Below are 15296 nucleotides of genomic sequence, written 5' to 3' on the forward strand. Positions count from 1 at the left end.
AAAGCCAGTTCATGTATCAGGATCGAAATCTAGTGCCATTGTCCTTGGCTTCTCATCAGCCTTCATTGTCCGCCATGTTCAGAGAGTCCAGTTTCAACCCATGCTTATTCAGTCCCAGTCCAGCTGGCCTTGGTGGGCTCCCAATAGATCAGTTCCACTGTCACAGTGGGTGGGTGCACCCCTCGTGGTCCTGACTTCCTTGCTCATGTTCTCCCTCCTTCTGCTCCTCATTTGGACCTTAAGAGCTCAGACTGTTGCTCCAAATTGGAAAAGTGTACCCAAAGAAAAACGTATAGTCATCCGCCTGGATAGGGGAAGTAGACAAGATTGCCAGGCAAAAACTGGGAACTTGCGGGTGAGGTGGCATGGGGCTAAGGGGAAATGGGGTGAGAGACGTGAGAAGGGGAGGATGGGGGGAGCTTGGGGGAATGGGATGGTTGGGATATAGGAAGGGTGGATACGGGAGCAGTGAAGTATATATCCTAACTAAGGGAGCCATCTTAGGGTTGGCAAGAAACTTGACTCTAGAGGGGTTCGCAGGTGTCCAGGGAGATGTCCCCAGCTGGTACCTTGGGCAACTGAGGAGAGGGAACCTGAAATGACCCTATCCTATACTGATGAATATCTTACATATCACCTTAGAACCTTCATCTGGCGATGGATCGAGGTAGAGACAGAGACTCAATTTGGAGCAACGGTCTGAGCTCTTAAGGTCCAAATGAGGAGCAGAAGGAGGGAGAACATGAGCAAGGAAATCAGGACCACGAGGGGTGCACCCACCCACTGTGACAGTGGAACTGATTTATTGGGAGCCCACCAAGGCCAGCTGGTCTGGGACTGAATAAGCATGGGTTGAAACTGGACTCTCTGAGCATGGCGGACAATGAAGGCTGATGAGAAGCCAAGGACAATGGCACTATGTTTCGATCCTAATACATGAACTGGCTTTGTGGGAGCTTAGCCTGTTTAGACACTCATCTTCCTGGACGTAGATAGAAGACCTTCGTCTTCCCGCAGGGCAGAGAATTTGGACTGCTCTTCAGTATCGAGAGGGAGGGGGAATGGTGTGGGGGGTGGAGAAGAGGAGTGGGGATAGGGGGAGGGGAGTGGGGGGAGGGGGCAATATTTGGGAGGAGGGGAGGAAAATGGGAAATGGGGAGCAGGTGGAAATATTAATTTAAAAAAAAAAAGAAGATGAGTTCAGATAATGGTGTTCATTAGGCAGGAGTGGGTTCATTTTGTTTGTAAATGAAAGCCAGTGATTATTTTCAACCTTGAAAGCCTCAGGATATCTCTCTGTACCAAAGATTCAGTTCCACATTTGGTATGAACCTCACGATGCAACAACCTGATAATTGAACCACATTTGTCCTCTACCCAGATTGGGGTATATCCAGTCTTGGTGTTTATCCCCACAGAGTGTCTTCACATGTGAAGAAGTACAATAGAAAGAAATTCCATACTAGCTTAGAAGTGAGTATAATATATATATACATCACAGTCCTCTGCATGAACAGGAGGAAACAGGAACCGAATCCAGCACCTTAGAACCTTCATCTGGCGATGGATAAGCTATCTCTCTTAATGAAGCTTCTCTCTGGGTTTTATAGAGGATTCTTTCCTTTAAGGGCCCTTTCATGATGTCTCCAATATGAGGGACTGTCTTTTTTTTTTTTTTGAAATATTTATTTATTTATTTATTATATATACAGTATTCTATCTGTGTGTATGCCTGCAGGCCAGAAGAGGGCACCAGACCTCATTACAGATGGTTGCTGGGAATTGAACTCAGGACCTTTGGAAGAGCAGGCAATGCTCTTAACCACTGAGCCATCTCTCCAGCCCCCCCCCCCTTTTTTAACAGGGTTTTTCTGTGTAACCCTGGCTGTCCTGGAACTCATTCTGTAATCTAGGCTGGCCTTGAACTCAGAAATCCACCTGCCTCTGCCTCTCAAATGCTAGGATTAAAGGCAGCAGCATACTCAACCATGCCCTGCCTTTCAATATATTTTAAAGCTTTATGTCACCACAGAGGCCCTCAACTTTGTGTCACAGAACTCTCTGGAAGGCTTGAGCAGAAAGATTGTTGACCCTATTCTTTTTTTTTTTTTTTAAATATTTATTTATTTATTATGTATACAGTGTTTTGTCTGTGTGTATGCCTGCAGGCCAGAAGAGGGCACCAGACCCCATTACAGATGGTTGTGAGCCACCATGTGGTTGCTGGGAATTGAACTCAGGACCTTTGGAAGAGCAGGCAATGCTCTTAACCTCTGAGCCATCTCTCCAGCCCTGTTGGCCCTATTCTTGAGAGGACATGAATGGACTCGGAGTTTCTTTTGCTAATGTTGTTTGGGCGTTGTTTCACGCAGCATGGCCTCACGCTCCACATGTAGCTGAGGATGATCTCGAGCTCCTCATTCTTCCAGCCCATTCCTGTGCTGAGATTGTGGGCACTAGGCAAGCGTCCTACTAGCTGAATGACAAGTCAGCCTGGAGCCCCATAGTTTATAAGGAGTTCCCAGATGGTGCTGATGCTGACCCCACTCTGAGCAGCACAGGTTTCCTGGTATCTCTGTTGTAGAATAATGGGCTTCCTTTCCATTAGCATCTGGGAATTGAAAGGGTTTGAAGACTCAGGGGCTGTCCTAAACTTCCTGTCCACATTCCAGATGTGCTTATCACCTTCAAGCCCTTCATAAGAAAGTAGTCGAAGAGGTGGGAGCAGCGGCACATGCCTGGGATGCCAGTACTTGAAAAGTAGAGGCAGGAGGCTTACCATGAATTATAGGCCAGCCAGAGCTATAGTAAAACTGTCAGGAAACAAAAAGCAGAAGGAGCCAGGCACTTGTGCTCTGGCTGCCCCCGGGGGACAGCGTGAGTTCCAGGTTAGCCTAGAGTAAATGGGGACTTTGCTTAAAGAGAAGGGGGAGGGGCTAGGAGGAGGAAGAAGAAAGAAGGCAAAGTAAATTTTCCAAGAAGCAGCCAGCCCTACCCTTCACAAGAGTCCAGGGGAAAATATAAAACAGATCAGGACCAGGCACACGCCAGCAGTCGAAGGCAGAAACAGGTCATTATGAGTTTGAGGACAGCCTGGTCTATACAGTAAGTTCCACGCCTGTCTCAAAACAAACAAGGCATAGATAGCATCAGAGACTTTACCCAAAGTCCAGATCTCACTGCTGGGAAAAGCTTCATAATCCTTCATCCTTTACAATTTCTGTTTTTTTTTTTATTTATTTATATTAAACCTTTACAATTTTTCTATAAATACTTAAAAGAGCTGGGGAGTGGTGGTGCACACTTTTAATCCTAGCACCTGGGAGTCAGAGGCAGACGAATCTCCAAGTTTGAGGTCAGCCTGGTCTACATAGTGGATTTCAGGACTACAGAGAAACCCTGTATCAAAAAACAAAACAAATATTTAATAAAATTACAGACTGGCCTGCCCCTTTCTGAGTGGAGACAGAGGAGGATTGGATGGGGAGGGGGTAGATGGGAGTGGTAGGGGCAGGGAACAGGAGGAGAGGAAGGAGGATAAACTGGTTGGTACGTAAAATAAGTAAAAAAAAAAAAAAAAGTTGAATTAATAATAAAAGAATGCATTAAAATTTCCTTTCTCTTTTCAGTTAGACAGAGATGTCCTTAAGCAGAGAAAGGTCTTTGAGGCCAGCCAAAGGCTGAGAGAGCCAAGACGCAGACCCTGAGTTACAGTGGGAAACTGAGCCAGGAGAGACTGCAAATGCCTCCTGGAAATCCGTGGGCCTCCTGGGGATAAAGAAAAAAAATGCATCGGGATAAGAAAGAAAAACTCTCTTCAGGTTCCACAGAGAGAGGGTGTGTGGCCTCTTAAAAGAACATGTCTGAGGCAACCCAGAGCTATTATTCCAGAACTATCAAAATACTCAGGGAGCTAAGTCTGGCCAACAGTCTGTCACAATCTCTATTCAGACTTTTTGTTTGTTTGTTTGTTTGTTTTGTTTTTCGAGATAGGGTTTCTCTGTGGCTTTGGAGCCTGCCCTGGAACTAGCTCTGTAGACCAGGCTGGTCTCGAACTCACAGAGATCAGCCTGCCTCTGCCTCCCGAGTGCTGGGATTAAAGGCGTGCGCCACCATCGCCAGGCTCTATTCAGACTTTGATAACAAGAAATGCTAGGCTGGATTAATCTGTTCTATCTTTACATTCCACCTGTGTGTGTGTGTGTGTTTCTGTGCACACAAGTGTGGTACCTGTGGAGGAAAGGAAAGGGCATTCCATCCCTTGCAGCTGGAAGTTGCATGTCCTTAATGTTATGCCCAAATCCGCGAAGTCTCCACAAAAACCAACAAGGAAACCGAATCCCATATGTATAAGCAAAGAGCCTTTATTTTAATCAAGTTTGCAAACTCGGTCTCTCCGCACGTCCAACATATTGGGATAACCGGAGAGCCGCCCAGAGCTCAATTAGAATAGGGTTTTATAGTAGTAAAAGTGAGGGGGAGGGGACTCTGAGGTTTTAAGACCCCTGATTGGCTGACATTTGTCTAGGGTGTCCTGGTGACTGTGCCCTGGCAGGTGTTCCTATCTACAGCGGTTGGAATGCCAGGCATTTCCTTTGAATGGTCAGTTCTTGGGTAGGGGTCAGATAACTCAGCTTGTGGTTACTCCTGCAACCAGACATTGCCTCAGGGTAAACTACTGAGACTCTGGCCTCCATTTAAATTTATCAATGGCCAGAGTCCCAGGTGATAATGATTGGAAGTAAAAAAACTTCCCTTGGGTAACCTGCCCATACTTAGCTTACCATGGCTGGCCCCCACACTTATAAACTCTCTCTTCCCCTCCCACATGGTGATGGGAACTGAACTCAAGTCCTCTGCAAGAGAAGAAAGCTCTTAATGCTGAGTCATCTCTTAGCCTCTGTATATTGGAAAGGAAAGTGACACGGCACCAGTAAGTTCTAAGTAAGTCTAGAAAGGACCAAAATCAGCACAGGACACACTAAGACCAGAGGGACAGAGAGCAGAGAATGAGAGAAAAGACAGGAGATTGAGAATGAGGAAGAAGAGGAAAGAAGAGAGGAAGAACGGACATTTGCCTTGGAGGACAGAGGACAGAGAGGAAACAGACCTGGCCCATGGGCAAATGCTAATTTATAAAGGGAAAGGGGAAAACCCTGTGTTCGGATGAGTTGGTTTTGTTTTGATTGGGTATGTTAATGAGGTGAGCCAAAAGAGAGCTTTTGATTGCTGGATTTCAATACTTTGATAGCTGGACCACGGCAGTCAGCCTAGGCGGGAGGGGGAGTGATCAAATAAGGGACTAGACCTTGGTGGCTAGCTAGCTTTAGTGTGTATTCTGTGGTTTAGGAAGAAGGAGGGAAGGGGGGAAGTGCAAGGTTTCCTTCCACGTTCACGGTGCTTGGGTGTGCTAGATAGAGTCCTTCAAGCCTTGCCTCAGCTGGGCATGCTGATACAGTCCTGTGTGATACCAGCCCCTCAGTACTGAGGCATGGAGATCTCAATTTTAAGGTCAGTTATTGTTTGACCTTAGTCCTGGGGAAATGTGAAGATCTACTCACCCCAGATAGGGAAGCAAAAACAGATCAAAGTAAGGTTACTTACAGGAGTAAGGGTGATGGGTCATTATCAGGAACACAAAGGACTCAAATATAGCTGCATCACTGAGAGCCCTCCCTCCCAAAAGCATGGGTTAACCCTGATGATTAATGAATGACTTACAGGTAGCTCAACAGGTCCCAGACTGTCTCTTCTAGGTAGGTCGGTTGATCTGAACCTCTTCCAGGAAGTTTGGCTACATGGAGTATTTATCTGCTGGTTGTTAGTGCTTAAATAACCTTGGGGAGGGAGGGTCCTACTGAGTCTGGTCAGTTTCAGAAAGAGCCTGAAACTCCTGAGTTGTTTACTTTCTGAGCTTCCCTGGTAGAGTGTTTCTTTCGAGGAAAATGGTACAGAAAACCAACTGCAATTTCACAATGAGCAGAAGAGAGGGAGAAAGAAGGAAAGAAAGGTATTGTTTTTTGCAATGTGTGTGTGTGTGTGCCGCGCAAGAGAGAGAGAGACAAGACAGACACAGACAGACAGAGGAGACAGAGAGCCTTTTCTTTCTCAGACACCGAGCCAAAGTTTCTATGTTAAGCTTGAAGACATTTTGCAAGGAACTAGGTGTGGTAGCACATGCCTCTGAATCTTAGCTGCTTGAGAGACTGACAGAAGATGATGGCCAATTTGAAGCTAGCCTGGTCGACTTGAGATCCTGGCCTAGAATTATAGTCAGTGGTACAGTGTTTGTGTAGTATGTGCAAGGCCTTGGCTTTAGTCAATCTCCAGTACCTCTTCCCTTTCACTTCAAAAGCTGCAAGAGCCGGGCGGTGGTGGCGCATGCCTTTAATCCCAGCACTCGGGAGGCAGAGGCAGGCGGATCTCTGTGAGTTCGAGACCAGCCTGATCTACAAGAGCTAGTTCCAGGACAGGCTCCAAACCCACAGAGAAACCCTGTCTCGAAAAACCCAAAAAAAAAAAAAAAAAAAAAAAAAAAAAAAAAAAAAGCTGCAAGAATCTTGGTGGCTATTGTTTTCCCCATAGAGCTCTTAATGTACTTCTACTTCAAATTCTCTTCTCTAGGAGATGTCTACATCCTGCTGCTGACTTCGGCATTTGCTCTTGGATATTGTGATTATGAATACTGGCAATTTGATTGGTTTTAGAATTGCCTGGGAACTACAACCCTGAGTTTGTATTTGAGGGAGTTTCCAGCCTTGGCTGGAAGGTGGAAGACCCACCCTGAATGTGGGCGGCACCATCTCATGGACTGGATCCTATTCTGAAGGAAGCTGTCCTACATCTGTCCTACATCTTCCTGCCCCTGCTCCTGCTATGCTAGGGTCAGAAGCATGCCATACCAGAATTGTAGAGAGGAGTTCTAGCTCTTATCTGGTCATTAGTTGTTTTCATTACTTCCCCGTTGCTGGGAAGAAACACCACAACCGAAGCAACTTAATAGAAGAGCTAGTTGGTGCTTACGGTTTCAGAGCATGATCCCATGAGCATCCAGGCGGGGAGCATGGCGGCAGGCGGGTAGGCAGGCATGGGGCAGTAGTTGAGCGCTTACATCTTGAGACACAACCACAAGGCAGAGAGATAACTGAGAATAGCATGAGCGTTTGAAACCTTAAAGCCTAACCCAGCAGTGACAGACCTCTAAGTCCCACCAGCTAGGGACCAAACATTCAAAGAGATGAGCCTATAGTGGGCCTTTCTTTTTTATTCAAAACACCACAGTCATTATGTCAACACTGACTATTCAGAAACTACAGAAAACTGCAGAGAGTAGAATTCAGTCCAACAGAATTGCAAAGCAAGCACCTTTACTATTTATGCTGTTTGAAGAGGTATGGCCTCCATAGACTCATGTGTTTGAATACTTGGCCCAGAGGGAGTGGCGCTGTCAGATGTGGCCTCGTTGCAGGAAGTGTGTCACTGTGGAGGCGGGTTCTGAGGTCTTATGTGCTCAAGCTGTGCCCAGTGTGGCACACTGTCCGGTTGCCTGTGGATCAAGATGTAGAATGCTCAGCTCTTTCTCCGGCAGTGTATCTGCCTGCATGGACTGTCACGGTCATGGTGTCTCTCCACAGCAATAAAACCTTAACTAAGACTCTATTCAAGCCCTCTTACCAACCCTTAGTTTTTTAAATAATTAAAAAAAAAAAAAGTCTGTCATTCTTAGCTAGCCTGAAACTTCAGCAATTCTCTTGGTTTGCTTTCTGAGTGCTGGGGTTACAGGTGTAGGTGTGTCCTGCGACACCTGGTTCCACTGGTTTCCTTCAACAAAAGTTATCCCCATTGTGGCTTCCTCTATGTGCCAAACCAGGACAAAATGACATCTTCATGGGTGCCTGGTAAGAAAGTTCCAGCTTCTTCCTCTTCTCTTCTTGTCAGTATATTTATTCTAACACAGTACGTATAGGACCCAGGCCCCTTAGCTCCTACTAAAAATGAGTGACTCTAAGTGAAGCAAATATTTTATTTAAATCAGCTGTCAAATCACAGTTTATCCAAATGAACATAATGCAACATTGTTCTTAAAAGGGGCACAGATACAACACAGACACACTCCAGTATCTATCAAAATACCATTTATAAAGAACAGGACTCACTTCGTTCTGCGTATGAATTCGATCCAGCATATAAGAGTACAATCAAAAAAGTACAACGGATTTCCTTCTTCATAAGATGGAATACATCTCACGGCCTTAGGCACTCTCATCTGTCCATGTCATTAAGAGAAGGGGGCTTAATCTGCCACTAAAGAGACTTCTTTCCTACCTGGACTGGATTAGAAAGAAACATGTCACAGTAATATTGGGACATTCCGGATGTTTCCAAATGGCGTTTTATTTCTGAGCTCGATATGCATAGGGAAATGACCACTTTCAGGAGACGACTAACCCACAAACCTAAGCATCAGTGAACTTTAAAAAGACTTGTACCTTCCTCTCAGGAATGTTATTTCTCTGTTTGCCACAGGTTATAGTTGAGGCTTGGGGCTTCTCGAAGCTTCATGATGGCTGCACGCCCGTTACATATTGCATAATACAAAAGGCATGTGCTTAAACATTAGGAAAAAATATACAATAGGTACAGGAGGAGGATTACATAAAACATACATATAAATACAGAAGGGAGGACGCTCCAGTTTGAGAAGTAGAACTAGGTATTGCCGACATCGGTTCCAGGCTGAGAATGTAGGACCTTAAATCAGAAATATATGGTGTACCAAAGCGGGGGGGAAAAAATCAAAGCAGTCTTGAAACAAGGAAATGTTAGCTGGCTCTAGCTCCCGGTGAAACCTCAGGATTGTCGGGGTGCTCTCCAAGGTTGAAATCAGTGGATAGCCCAATCTCTGAATCTCAAGGGCTCGGCAATCTTGGTCTCAAGGTCCCAACAGCAGCATTTTGTTCCGTGGCTTGTCTTCACATTCTGGTCTCGCAAGTATACAATGAGTAACTGTGGGAGGAAGAAAGGAGAGAAATAAAAAAATCTCTTTTCCACCCTCAAGTTACTGTCAACAGAACAATCACACAAGAGCTATGGGGATGGGTTGCCTGGGATTCTGGACCTGAACTCCACTAAAAGGAAAAAAAGGGGTTGGCTAGACAGCTCGGGAGCTTAAGGTGTTCACTACACAAGTTGGAGACGCGAGTTCAATTCTCAGAAGGGGTCCTCTGACCCACCCCGCCCCCCACAAACATACACCACAGCATAGGCACCCTACCCCGCCCACATTATGCAGGCATGAACACATACAATGATATGACAGGAGAGACCGAAGGCAGTAGGATTACCTAGAGTTCAAGTCCAGACTGGGCTACACAGGAAGACCCTGTCTCTAAAAATCGAATTAGGAGGCCAGGGCATGGTGGCGCACGATCTTAATCCCAGCACTCTGGAGGCAGAGGCAGGCAGATCTCTGTGAGTTCGAGGTCTATAGAGTGAGTTCCAGGACCAGCCAAAGATACACAGAGAAACCCTGTCTCGGAAAAACAAACAAACAAACAAACAAAAGATTTAGTGGGATTCTGTTCAGAAAAAAACAAAACAAAACGGCCTAACTGCTCTTCCAGAGAATCCAGGTTCAATTCCCAGCACACACATGGCAGCTCACGGTTGCTATAACTCCCGTTCAAGGGAAATCCACACCCTCTGACAAGCAAAACTTCAATGCACGTAAAAAATAAATTTAAAACAAAAAACCAAAGGAAAAAATATATATCAACTAGACCTTCCTCTAGTTGGTTATTATGTCCAGCTGAAAGGTCTGTATAAATCGATTATTTGACGTGTAATTGTATAGCTAGCTGTAGGGCGGGGAATCAACCTCCCAGAAGCAAGTCTACCTACCCAACATCTTAAGATTCTGCCAAGTCCCCCTCTGGCTCCTGTAGGTCCTCTTCTGTCTGGAGCTTCATCTCTTTGACTGACTCGGTGGACATTTTTCCTTCTTGAATTCCTACTTCCCGGGCATCTCCCTCCTCCGTTAGCTTTGGTCCATTGGTGTCTGGAGACTCTTTGGTTAGATTTCCGGAGGCATCTGCCTCTGCCTGGGCTGAGCTTTGGTGTTTGGGGCCATCAGCAGCATGCCCCCTTTGATCTTTGGATTCAGATGGCAGCTTCTCGACACCTTCTCCGCATCTGGCACAATCATCGCCTGGCACAGGTTTTGTTCCGCTTCCGTCTCCCTCTGCTCCAAGTGGGGCAATGACCTGCTCACACTGGTGGTCTTTGATACTGGCACTTTTGACGGCAGGCATGTTGGCCTTTTCTGAAGCCTCGTTCATGCCTTTGGAAACATCAGAAAGGGCAAGTTCTTCTTGGGCTGCGGTGGTCACTGCTTCATCCTGGGCCAGGACTTGATGGCGGCTTTCTTCTTTGTCCAGCATTTGTTGAGCCCCCTGGCTGTCTGCCTGCATCACCGGGACTTGGGCCTGTGTATCGGAAGCAGAGGCTGTGGGGGCCATTTCTGTACGTGAGAACTGATCAACGGCGGTCTGGATGATGTTCTGGACAAGCTTAGTGCTCTCGCTCTGGAGTGCCAACATCTCAGAGGCAGTCTTAACGACTTCCTCCTTCGCTGCCTCTCCTTGATGACCAACCTGCTCGTCGTCTTCATCTGATCCCTCTTTCTGGGATGCGCTTATCTCTCCTTGCAGGTCAGAGTGGAGGGTGTTTTCAGGAGCGGCTGATGCTATTGCTGGGACTGACTCTGCCTGAGACTCCGGCACAGGGTCCTCTCCATGCTGAGGAGTCCAGCAGTCACCCTCTTCAGAGGACTTCTCTGCTGGCATTAAATGCACACCCACAGACTCCAGACTTCCACTTGTTTCTGAAATCATGACAGTTTCCTCGGCCTCCCGCATAGGTTCGGCTGTGGGAGTTACTGGTGGCTCCGGGCTTTGAACCTCTACACAAACTGCTTTGTCTTGGTCTGGGAGAGAAGAGCTTCCTTTCTCTGAGTCGGACACGTCAGCTGTCTGGATAGGCTGTGGGGGGGCTTCTTCAGGTTCAGGAGCAGCTGTTTTTTGCTCGCGTTCTTCACTCACGTGCTCTGGCTTTGCTTCCATTTTCTCCTTTTCGACACCGGTTTCCACCTCTCTCTCCTCTGGGCTAGGACTCTGCCCCTCCACATTCTCGCTTTCTTGACATTCAGGGGCTCCCAATACTTCATCATTACGTTCCACTTCAGCAATCTTCTCTCGACTGTCGGGTCCATCTGTGTATACAGACCCCTCAGGTCCTTCAACACATAGTTCATCTTTGACTTTTTCACCAAGGAGGCCAGCCTCCTGACCCACCTCAGTCTGTGCCAAAACAGGCACCACTTCCACAAGCTCTTGCCGTGTAGGTTCTAGGACATCTCTTTCTGGTTTTCCCCCATGTTCCTCTTGGGGTGGAAAAGCCGGTGGTAATGAAGGTTCCTCCTCCTGAGCGGGAGCTGCCACTGCCTCTGTGACCTGCGACTGCCCGTCAGTTGCGATGGCTTCACTGTCCTGGCTTTCAATGGCCTCGTCTCGCTGTGTCACATCTGGAGTGTCTGACTCTGCTATGGGAGTGCTTCCGTTTGTCTCGCTGTCGTCTGTCAGGGTCTCTGATGACTCGGGGGCTGCAGCTTGATCCACCAGCTGCCGGGGCTCCATAAGCTGGCTTGCGGTGACCTGCTCCTTCAACTCTATACCCGTTATGACTTCGGGAACTTCTGTAAAGCTCGCTGGCGCAGTCTGAACAATCTCAGAGCCCCGGGCAGAATGCTCAGTTCCAGCTTCAGCTCCCTGCACGGGTTCTTCCAGCACGACATCCCTCTCTTTCTCCACAGCCAGCACTTCGGAATCTTCTTCCACCTCCTCTACCTTCTCCAGTGCTTTGGGCCCTGCTCTCTGTCCAATCTGGGTGGCAGGCGCCTGTGACTCCCCTTTCACCTTTTCTGCAACTGCCTGGAGGATAGCTTGTGTCTGTCGCTCTTGTTCTTCTCTGTCCTGCACACCACCCTCTACCTCCTGGACCGGGGTAGCTTCCTCTGTGGTGTCTGGGGAGTCAGTCAGTTGGGAAACCGCTGACACCATGTCTGTGGTCTCTTCTGCTCCCGAGGCTTCGGTGGCTTCTTCAGCGTGGAGGGCTTCTGTGGTTTCTGCAGCTGTCACGGCTTCCGAGGTGAATTCCACCTCGCTGATAACTGTGTCGTCATGGGCATCTTGGCCCTCTGGTAAGGTCTGGATGACCGCAGGGGCTTCTTCTGCAATGATGTCTCTTTCGGTGACCTCCTCAGTGGATGGCATGGCTTCGTCTTCGGCGTGTTCAAGGGGTTCTGTCACGGAAGCGGAGATCCAAGAAGGAGACCGCTCTTCGGCACTGGTGACCGCCCTGGTCCCGTCAATGACGTTCACACTCACGGTGTGAACCAGGGTCTTACTAAGCTCCTCAGACACATACACAGCCCCCTCTAGCTGGGGTCCTTCCTCACTCTCCTTGACCTGCTGAGCTTCCATCTTCTCCCTTTCTACCGCATCGTACTCAGACAGAGGCACGACGGCAGGGACATCCGGGTCATCATCATTGATTTCTATGGGCCCCGTGTCTTCGGTAGTGGCCTGTTCTTGCTTCCCATCTGGCCTTTTCTTCCGCCGTCCAGGAATAAATTTCTTAATGGAAACCCAAGACTCTTCTTTACCTGGTTCAACATCTGAAGCCAACTGCTCTGTACCGGAGTCTTCCGCTTTCTCCTCCAGCTTTGACTTGGATTTTTTTCGTGGCGTGACTAATCTTTTAAATGACTCCCAGGTGGAGACACCTTCCCCTTCAGAAGGGCTTCCGGCCGGCTCGGGGGAAGAACTTCCTTGCGCTTGCTCGTGTTCTTGGGTGCTGGCAGGGGCAGATTCTGTTCCGGCTTCTTTGTCTTTGCTGGTCTCCTCCGCTCTGGGACCATCCCCTCCCACTGTTCTCGGCCCTCCTTCGTCATCGGAAGAGGATGCCTTTCTTGCCCTCTTCTTGGAGGACCCCACACAAATTAACGCCTCCCATGACACCGAAGTATCCACCTTCCGCTTCGGTTCTTCTGGCTTCTGCTCCTCTCCAACCGTCTTGGCTTCCTCCTGCATTTCTGACATGGTGCTCTCTGTGGATGACAGCGTGGCGCTCTTGACCTTGTCCACTTCTTCTTCCTTGTCGCTCTCAGAAGGTCTTCGGACCCGCTTCTTGGGTGTCACCATCTTTTTGAAAGATGCCCAGGGGGTGATTCCTTCCCTTTTCTTGTCCCCATCAGAAGTAGCTCCTTCCTCGACTTCCCCTTCGTGCTGTGCTTCCGACAGCCCCTTCTCCAGACATGTGATCTCCTCAGGCTCTTCTGGGGAAGACGCCGAGCTCTCTCCCTTCTGCTCGTCGGCACTCTCTGGGGACTCGGTTTGGACCTGCTGGTGTTCTCCTGGTTCTTCGTCTCCTCCGCCCCCTCGTTTCCCCTTCTGCTTCTTCCCAGACAGCTTCTTTAAGCCAGAGCTACTGAAGAGTTTCTTCAAAGGGCTCCCCTGTACCTTGATCCTCTCTTGAGAGGACAGCATCTCCGCCTCACTGACAATGCCTTCCGGGTGTTTGGGCAACATCTTCTCATCGGGACTTAGATCTGTCAGCTGTGTGTGGTCACCTCCAGAGACACACACTTCTTTGCTCTTCGGAACCAGGTCCTCAGCAGGCTCAGCTTCCTGAGAGGCCTCCTTGGTCTCACCTGGTTTTTCAGGGGGCACGGATTCTCCCGTTTCTTTCACATCCTCATCTGCCTCTTTCCTCCCTTCCTGCTCCTCCGCCATTTTCTCTACGGTGCTCACATGGACCTCCGCAACAACTTCTTGGTGGACTTCTATTTTATCATCAAACACTTCCGTTGCCAAGGGAGCACACTTCTCTGCTAATCTGTCCAGGCCAGCCTGATCTTCCAAGGGTAGCTCCACCTTCTCATAATCTGCGGACAACCTGGCCTGATTTGTGTCTTCTGTGGACTCCTGCTGCTCGGAGGCTGGGGCATGCTCAGAAGGACCTTCTTCTGTCTTTTCATTTTCTTCCTCATTGACTTTTTCTGCCTCTTGCTCCTTTTTCTTCTCAGAAGTATCCAGCTCATCATCCTTCGGCTTCTTGAAGCTGGTCTTTTTGCGCCAGCCAGCCCAACCGTGAGTGAAGAATTTCTTGAAGGAAGACGTCGTCTCGCCACTGACTGGACTGGTTGGAGATTCTGCGGACTTGGTGGGTTCTTTGCCTTGCTTTTCTTCTTCGGTTTTGGCTTCTTCCTCAGCCACTTGACCAGATTCAGCCTGAAGGGGAATTTCTTCTGTGCTGCTCTGCGTTTTCTTCGTGGTGTCTTCAGGCTTCTCGATGGATTGCTTCAGCTCACTTTCTTTGGATGCTGACTCTCCGGTTTCCATGACGGGCTCCTGGTGGTCACCTGCGCCCACTGTGGCTTCTGCCCCTTCGCCTTCATCCTTTTTGACAGTGAGTAGCTGGACAGTATCAGACTTCTCATTTTTATCCTTTTTCACGGTGAATTTAAAGCCGACAAACTTAAATACCTTCTTAAAGCCAACATCATTAGCCTGGGACTCAGCAGGCTGTGCCGTGTCTTCTACGTTGCTTTCTGAAGCAGGGATCTGTTCAATTATTTCAGGTGTCTCCTCCTGCTCATCCTTTGTGATGTCTTCAACAACGGCAGAGTTGGCAGCCATTTCTTTAGCTCGGTCTTTTTCTCTCACATCTTCTGACTCTCTCTGTCCAACTATTAACAAAGAGAAAGGAAAAATTATTTAGTTCAACAAGCATAATACTCTCATTAATACTAAGGAAAGGTAGAATATGCCTTTGTTTAGGTGGCAATAACTACTCCTATCAAAGGGCCATCAAGACTTCAAGTTCATGGGGGCTGGAGAGATGGCTCAGTGGTTAAGAGCATTGCCTGCTCTTCCAAAGGTCCTGAGTTCAATTCCCAGCAACCACATGGTGGCTCACAACCATCTGTAATGAGGTCTGGTGCCCTCTTCTGGCCTTCAGGCATACACACAAACAGACTATTGTATACATAATAAGTAAATAAATAAATAAATAAAGACTTCAAGTTCAAAGATTCTTCACGCTTTTCCTTTTTTTTTTTTTTGGTTTTTTCGAGACAGAGTTTCTCTGTGGCTTTGGAGCCTGTCCTGGAACTAGCTCTGCAGACCAGGCTGGTCTCGAACTCACAGAGATCCGCCTGCCTCTGCCTCCCGAGTGCT

General features: G+C 48.0%; 1 protein-coding gene across 2 annotated transcripts in view; it reads right to left on the reverse strand.

Annotated features, from left to right (window-relative positions):
• Nucleotides 1-8009: 8009 nt before the first annotated feature.
• Nucleotides 8010-15296, reverse strand: part of Akap12 (A-kinase anchoring protein 12) — an 87651-nt gene continuing 80364 nt past the window's right edge. For both annotated transcript variants that reach the window (XM_057761601.1, XM_057761602.1), the window contains 2 exons: nt 9901-14806; nt 8010-9006 (listed from right to left, as the gene is read on the reverse strand). In XM_057761601.1, the coding sequence (XP_057617584.1) occupies nt 9909-14806 (4898 nt within the window). In that variant the 3' untranslated portion in view covers nt 8010-9006; nt 9901-9908. The remainder of the gene's footprint in view (nt 9007-9900; nt 14807-15296) is intronic.

The sequence above is a fragment of the Chionomys nivalis genome, chromosome 2 (genome assembly GCF_950005125.1).
Source record: "Chionomys nivalis chromosome 2, mChiNiv1.1, whole genome shotgun sequence".
Taxonomy (NCBI): domain Eukaryota; kingdom Metazoa; phylum Chordata; class Mammalia; order Rodentia; family Cricetidae; genus Chionomys; species Chionomys nivalis.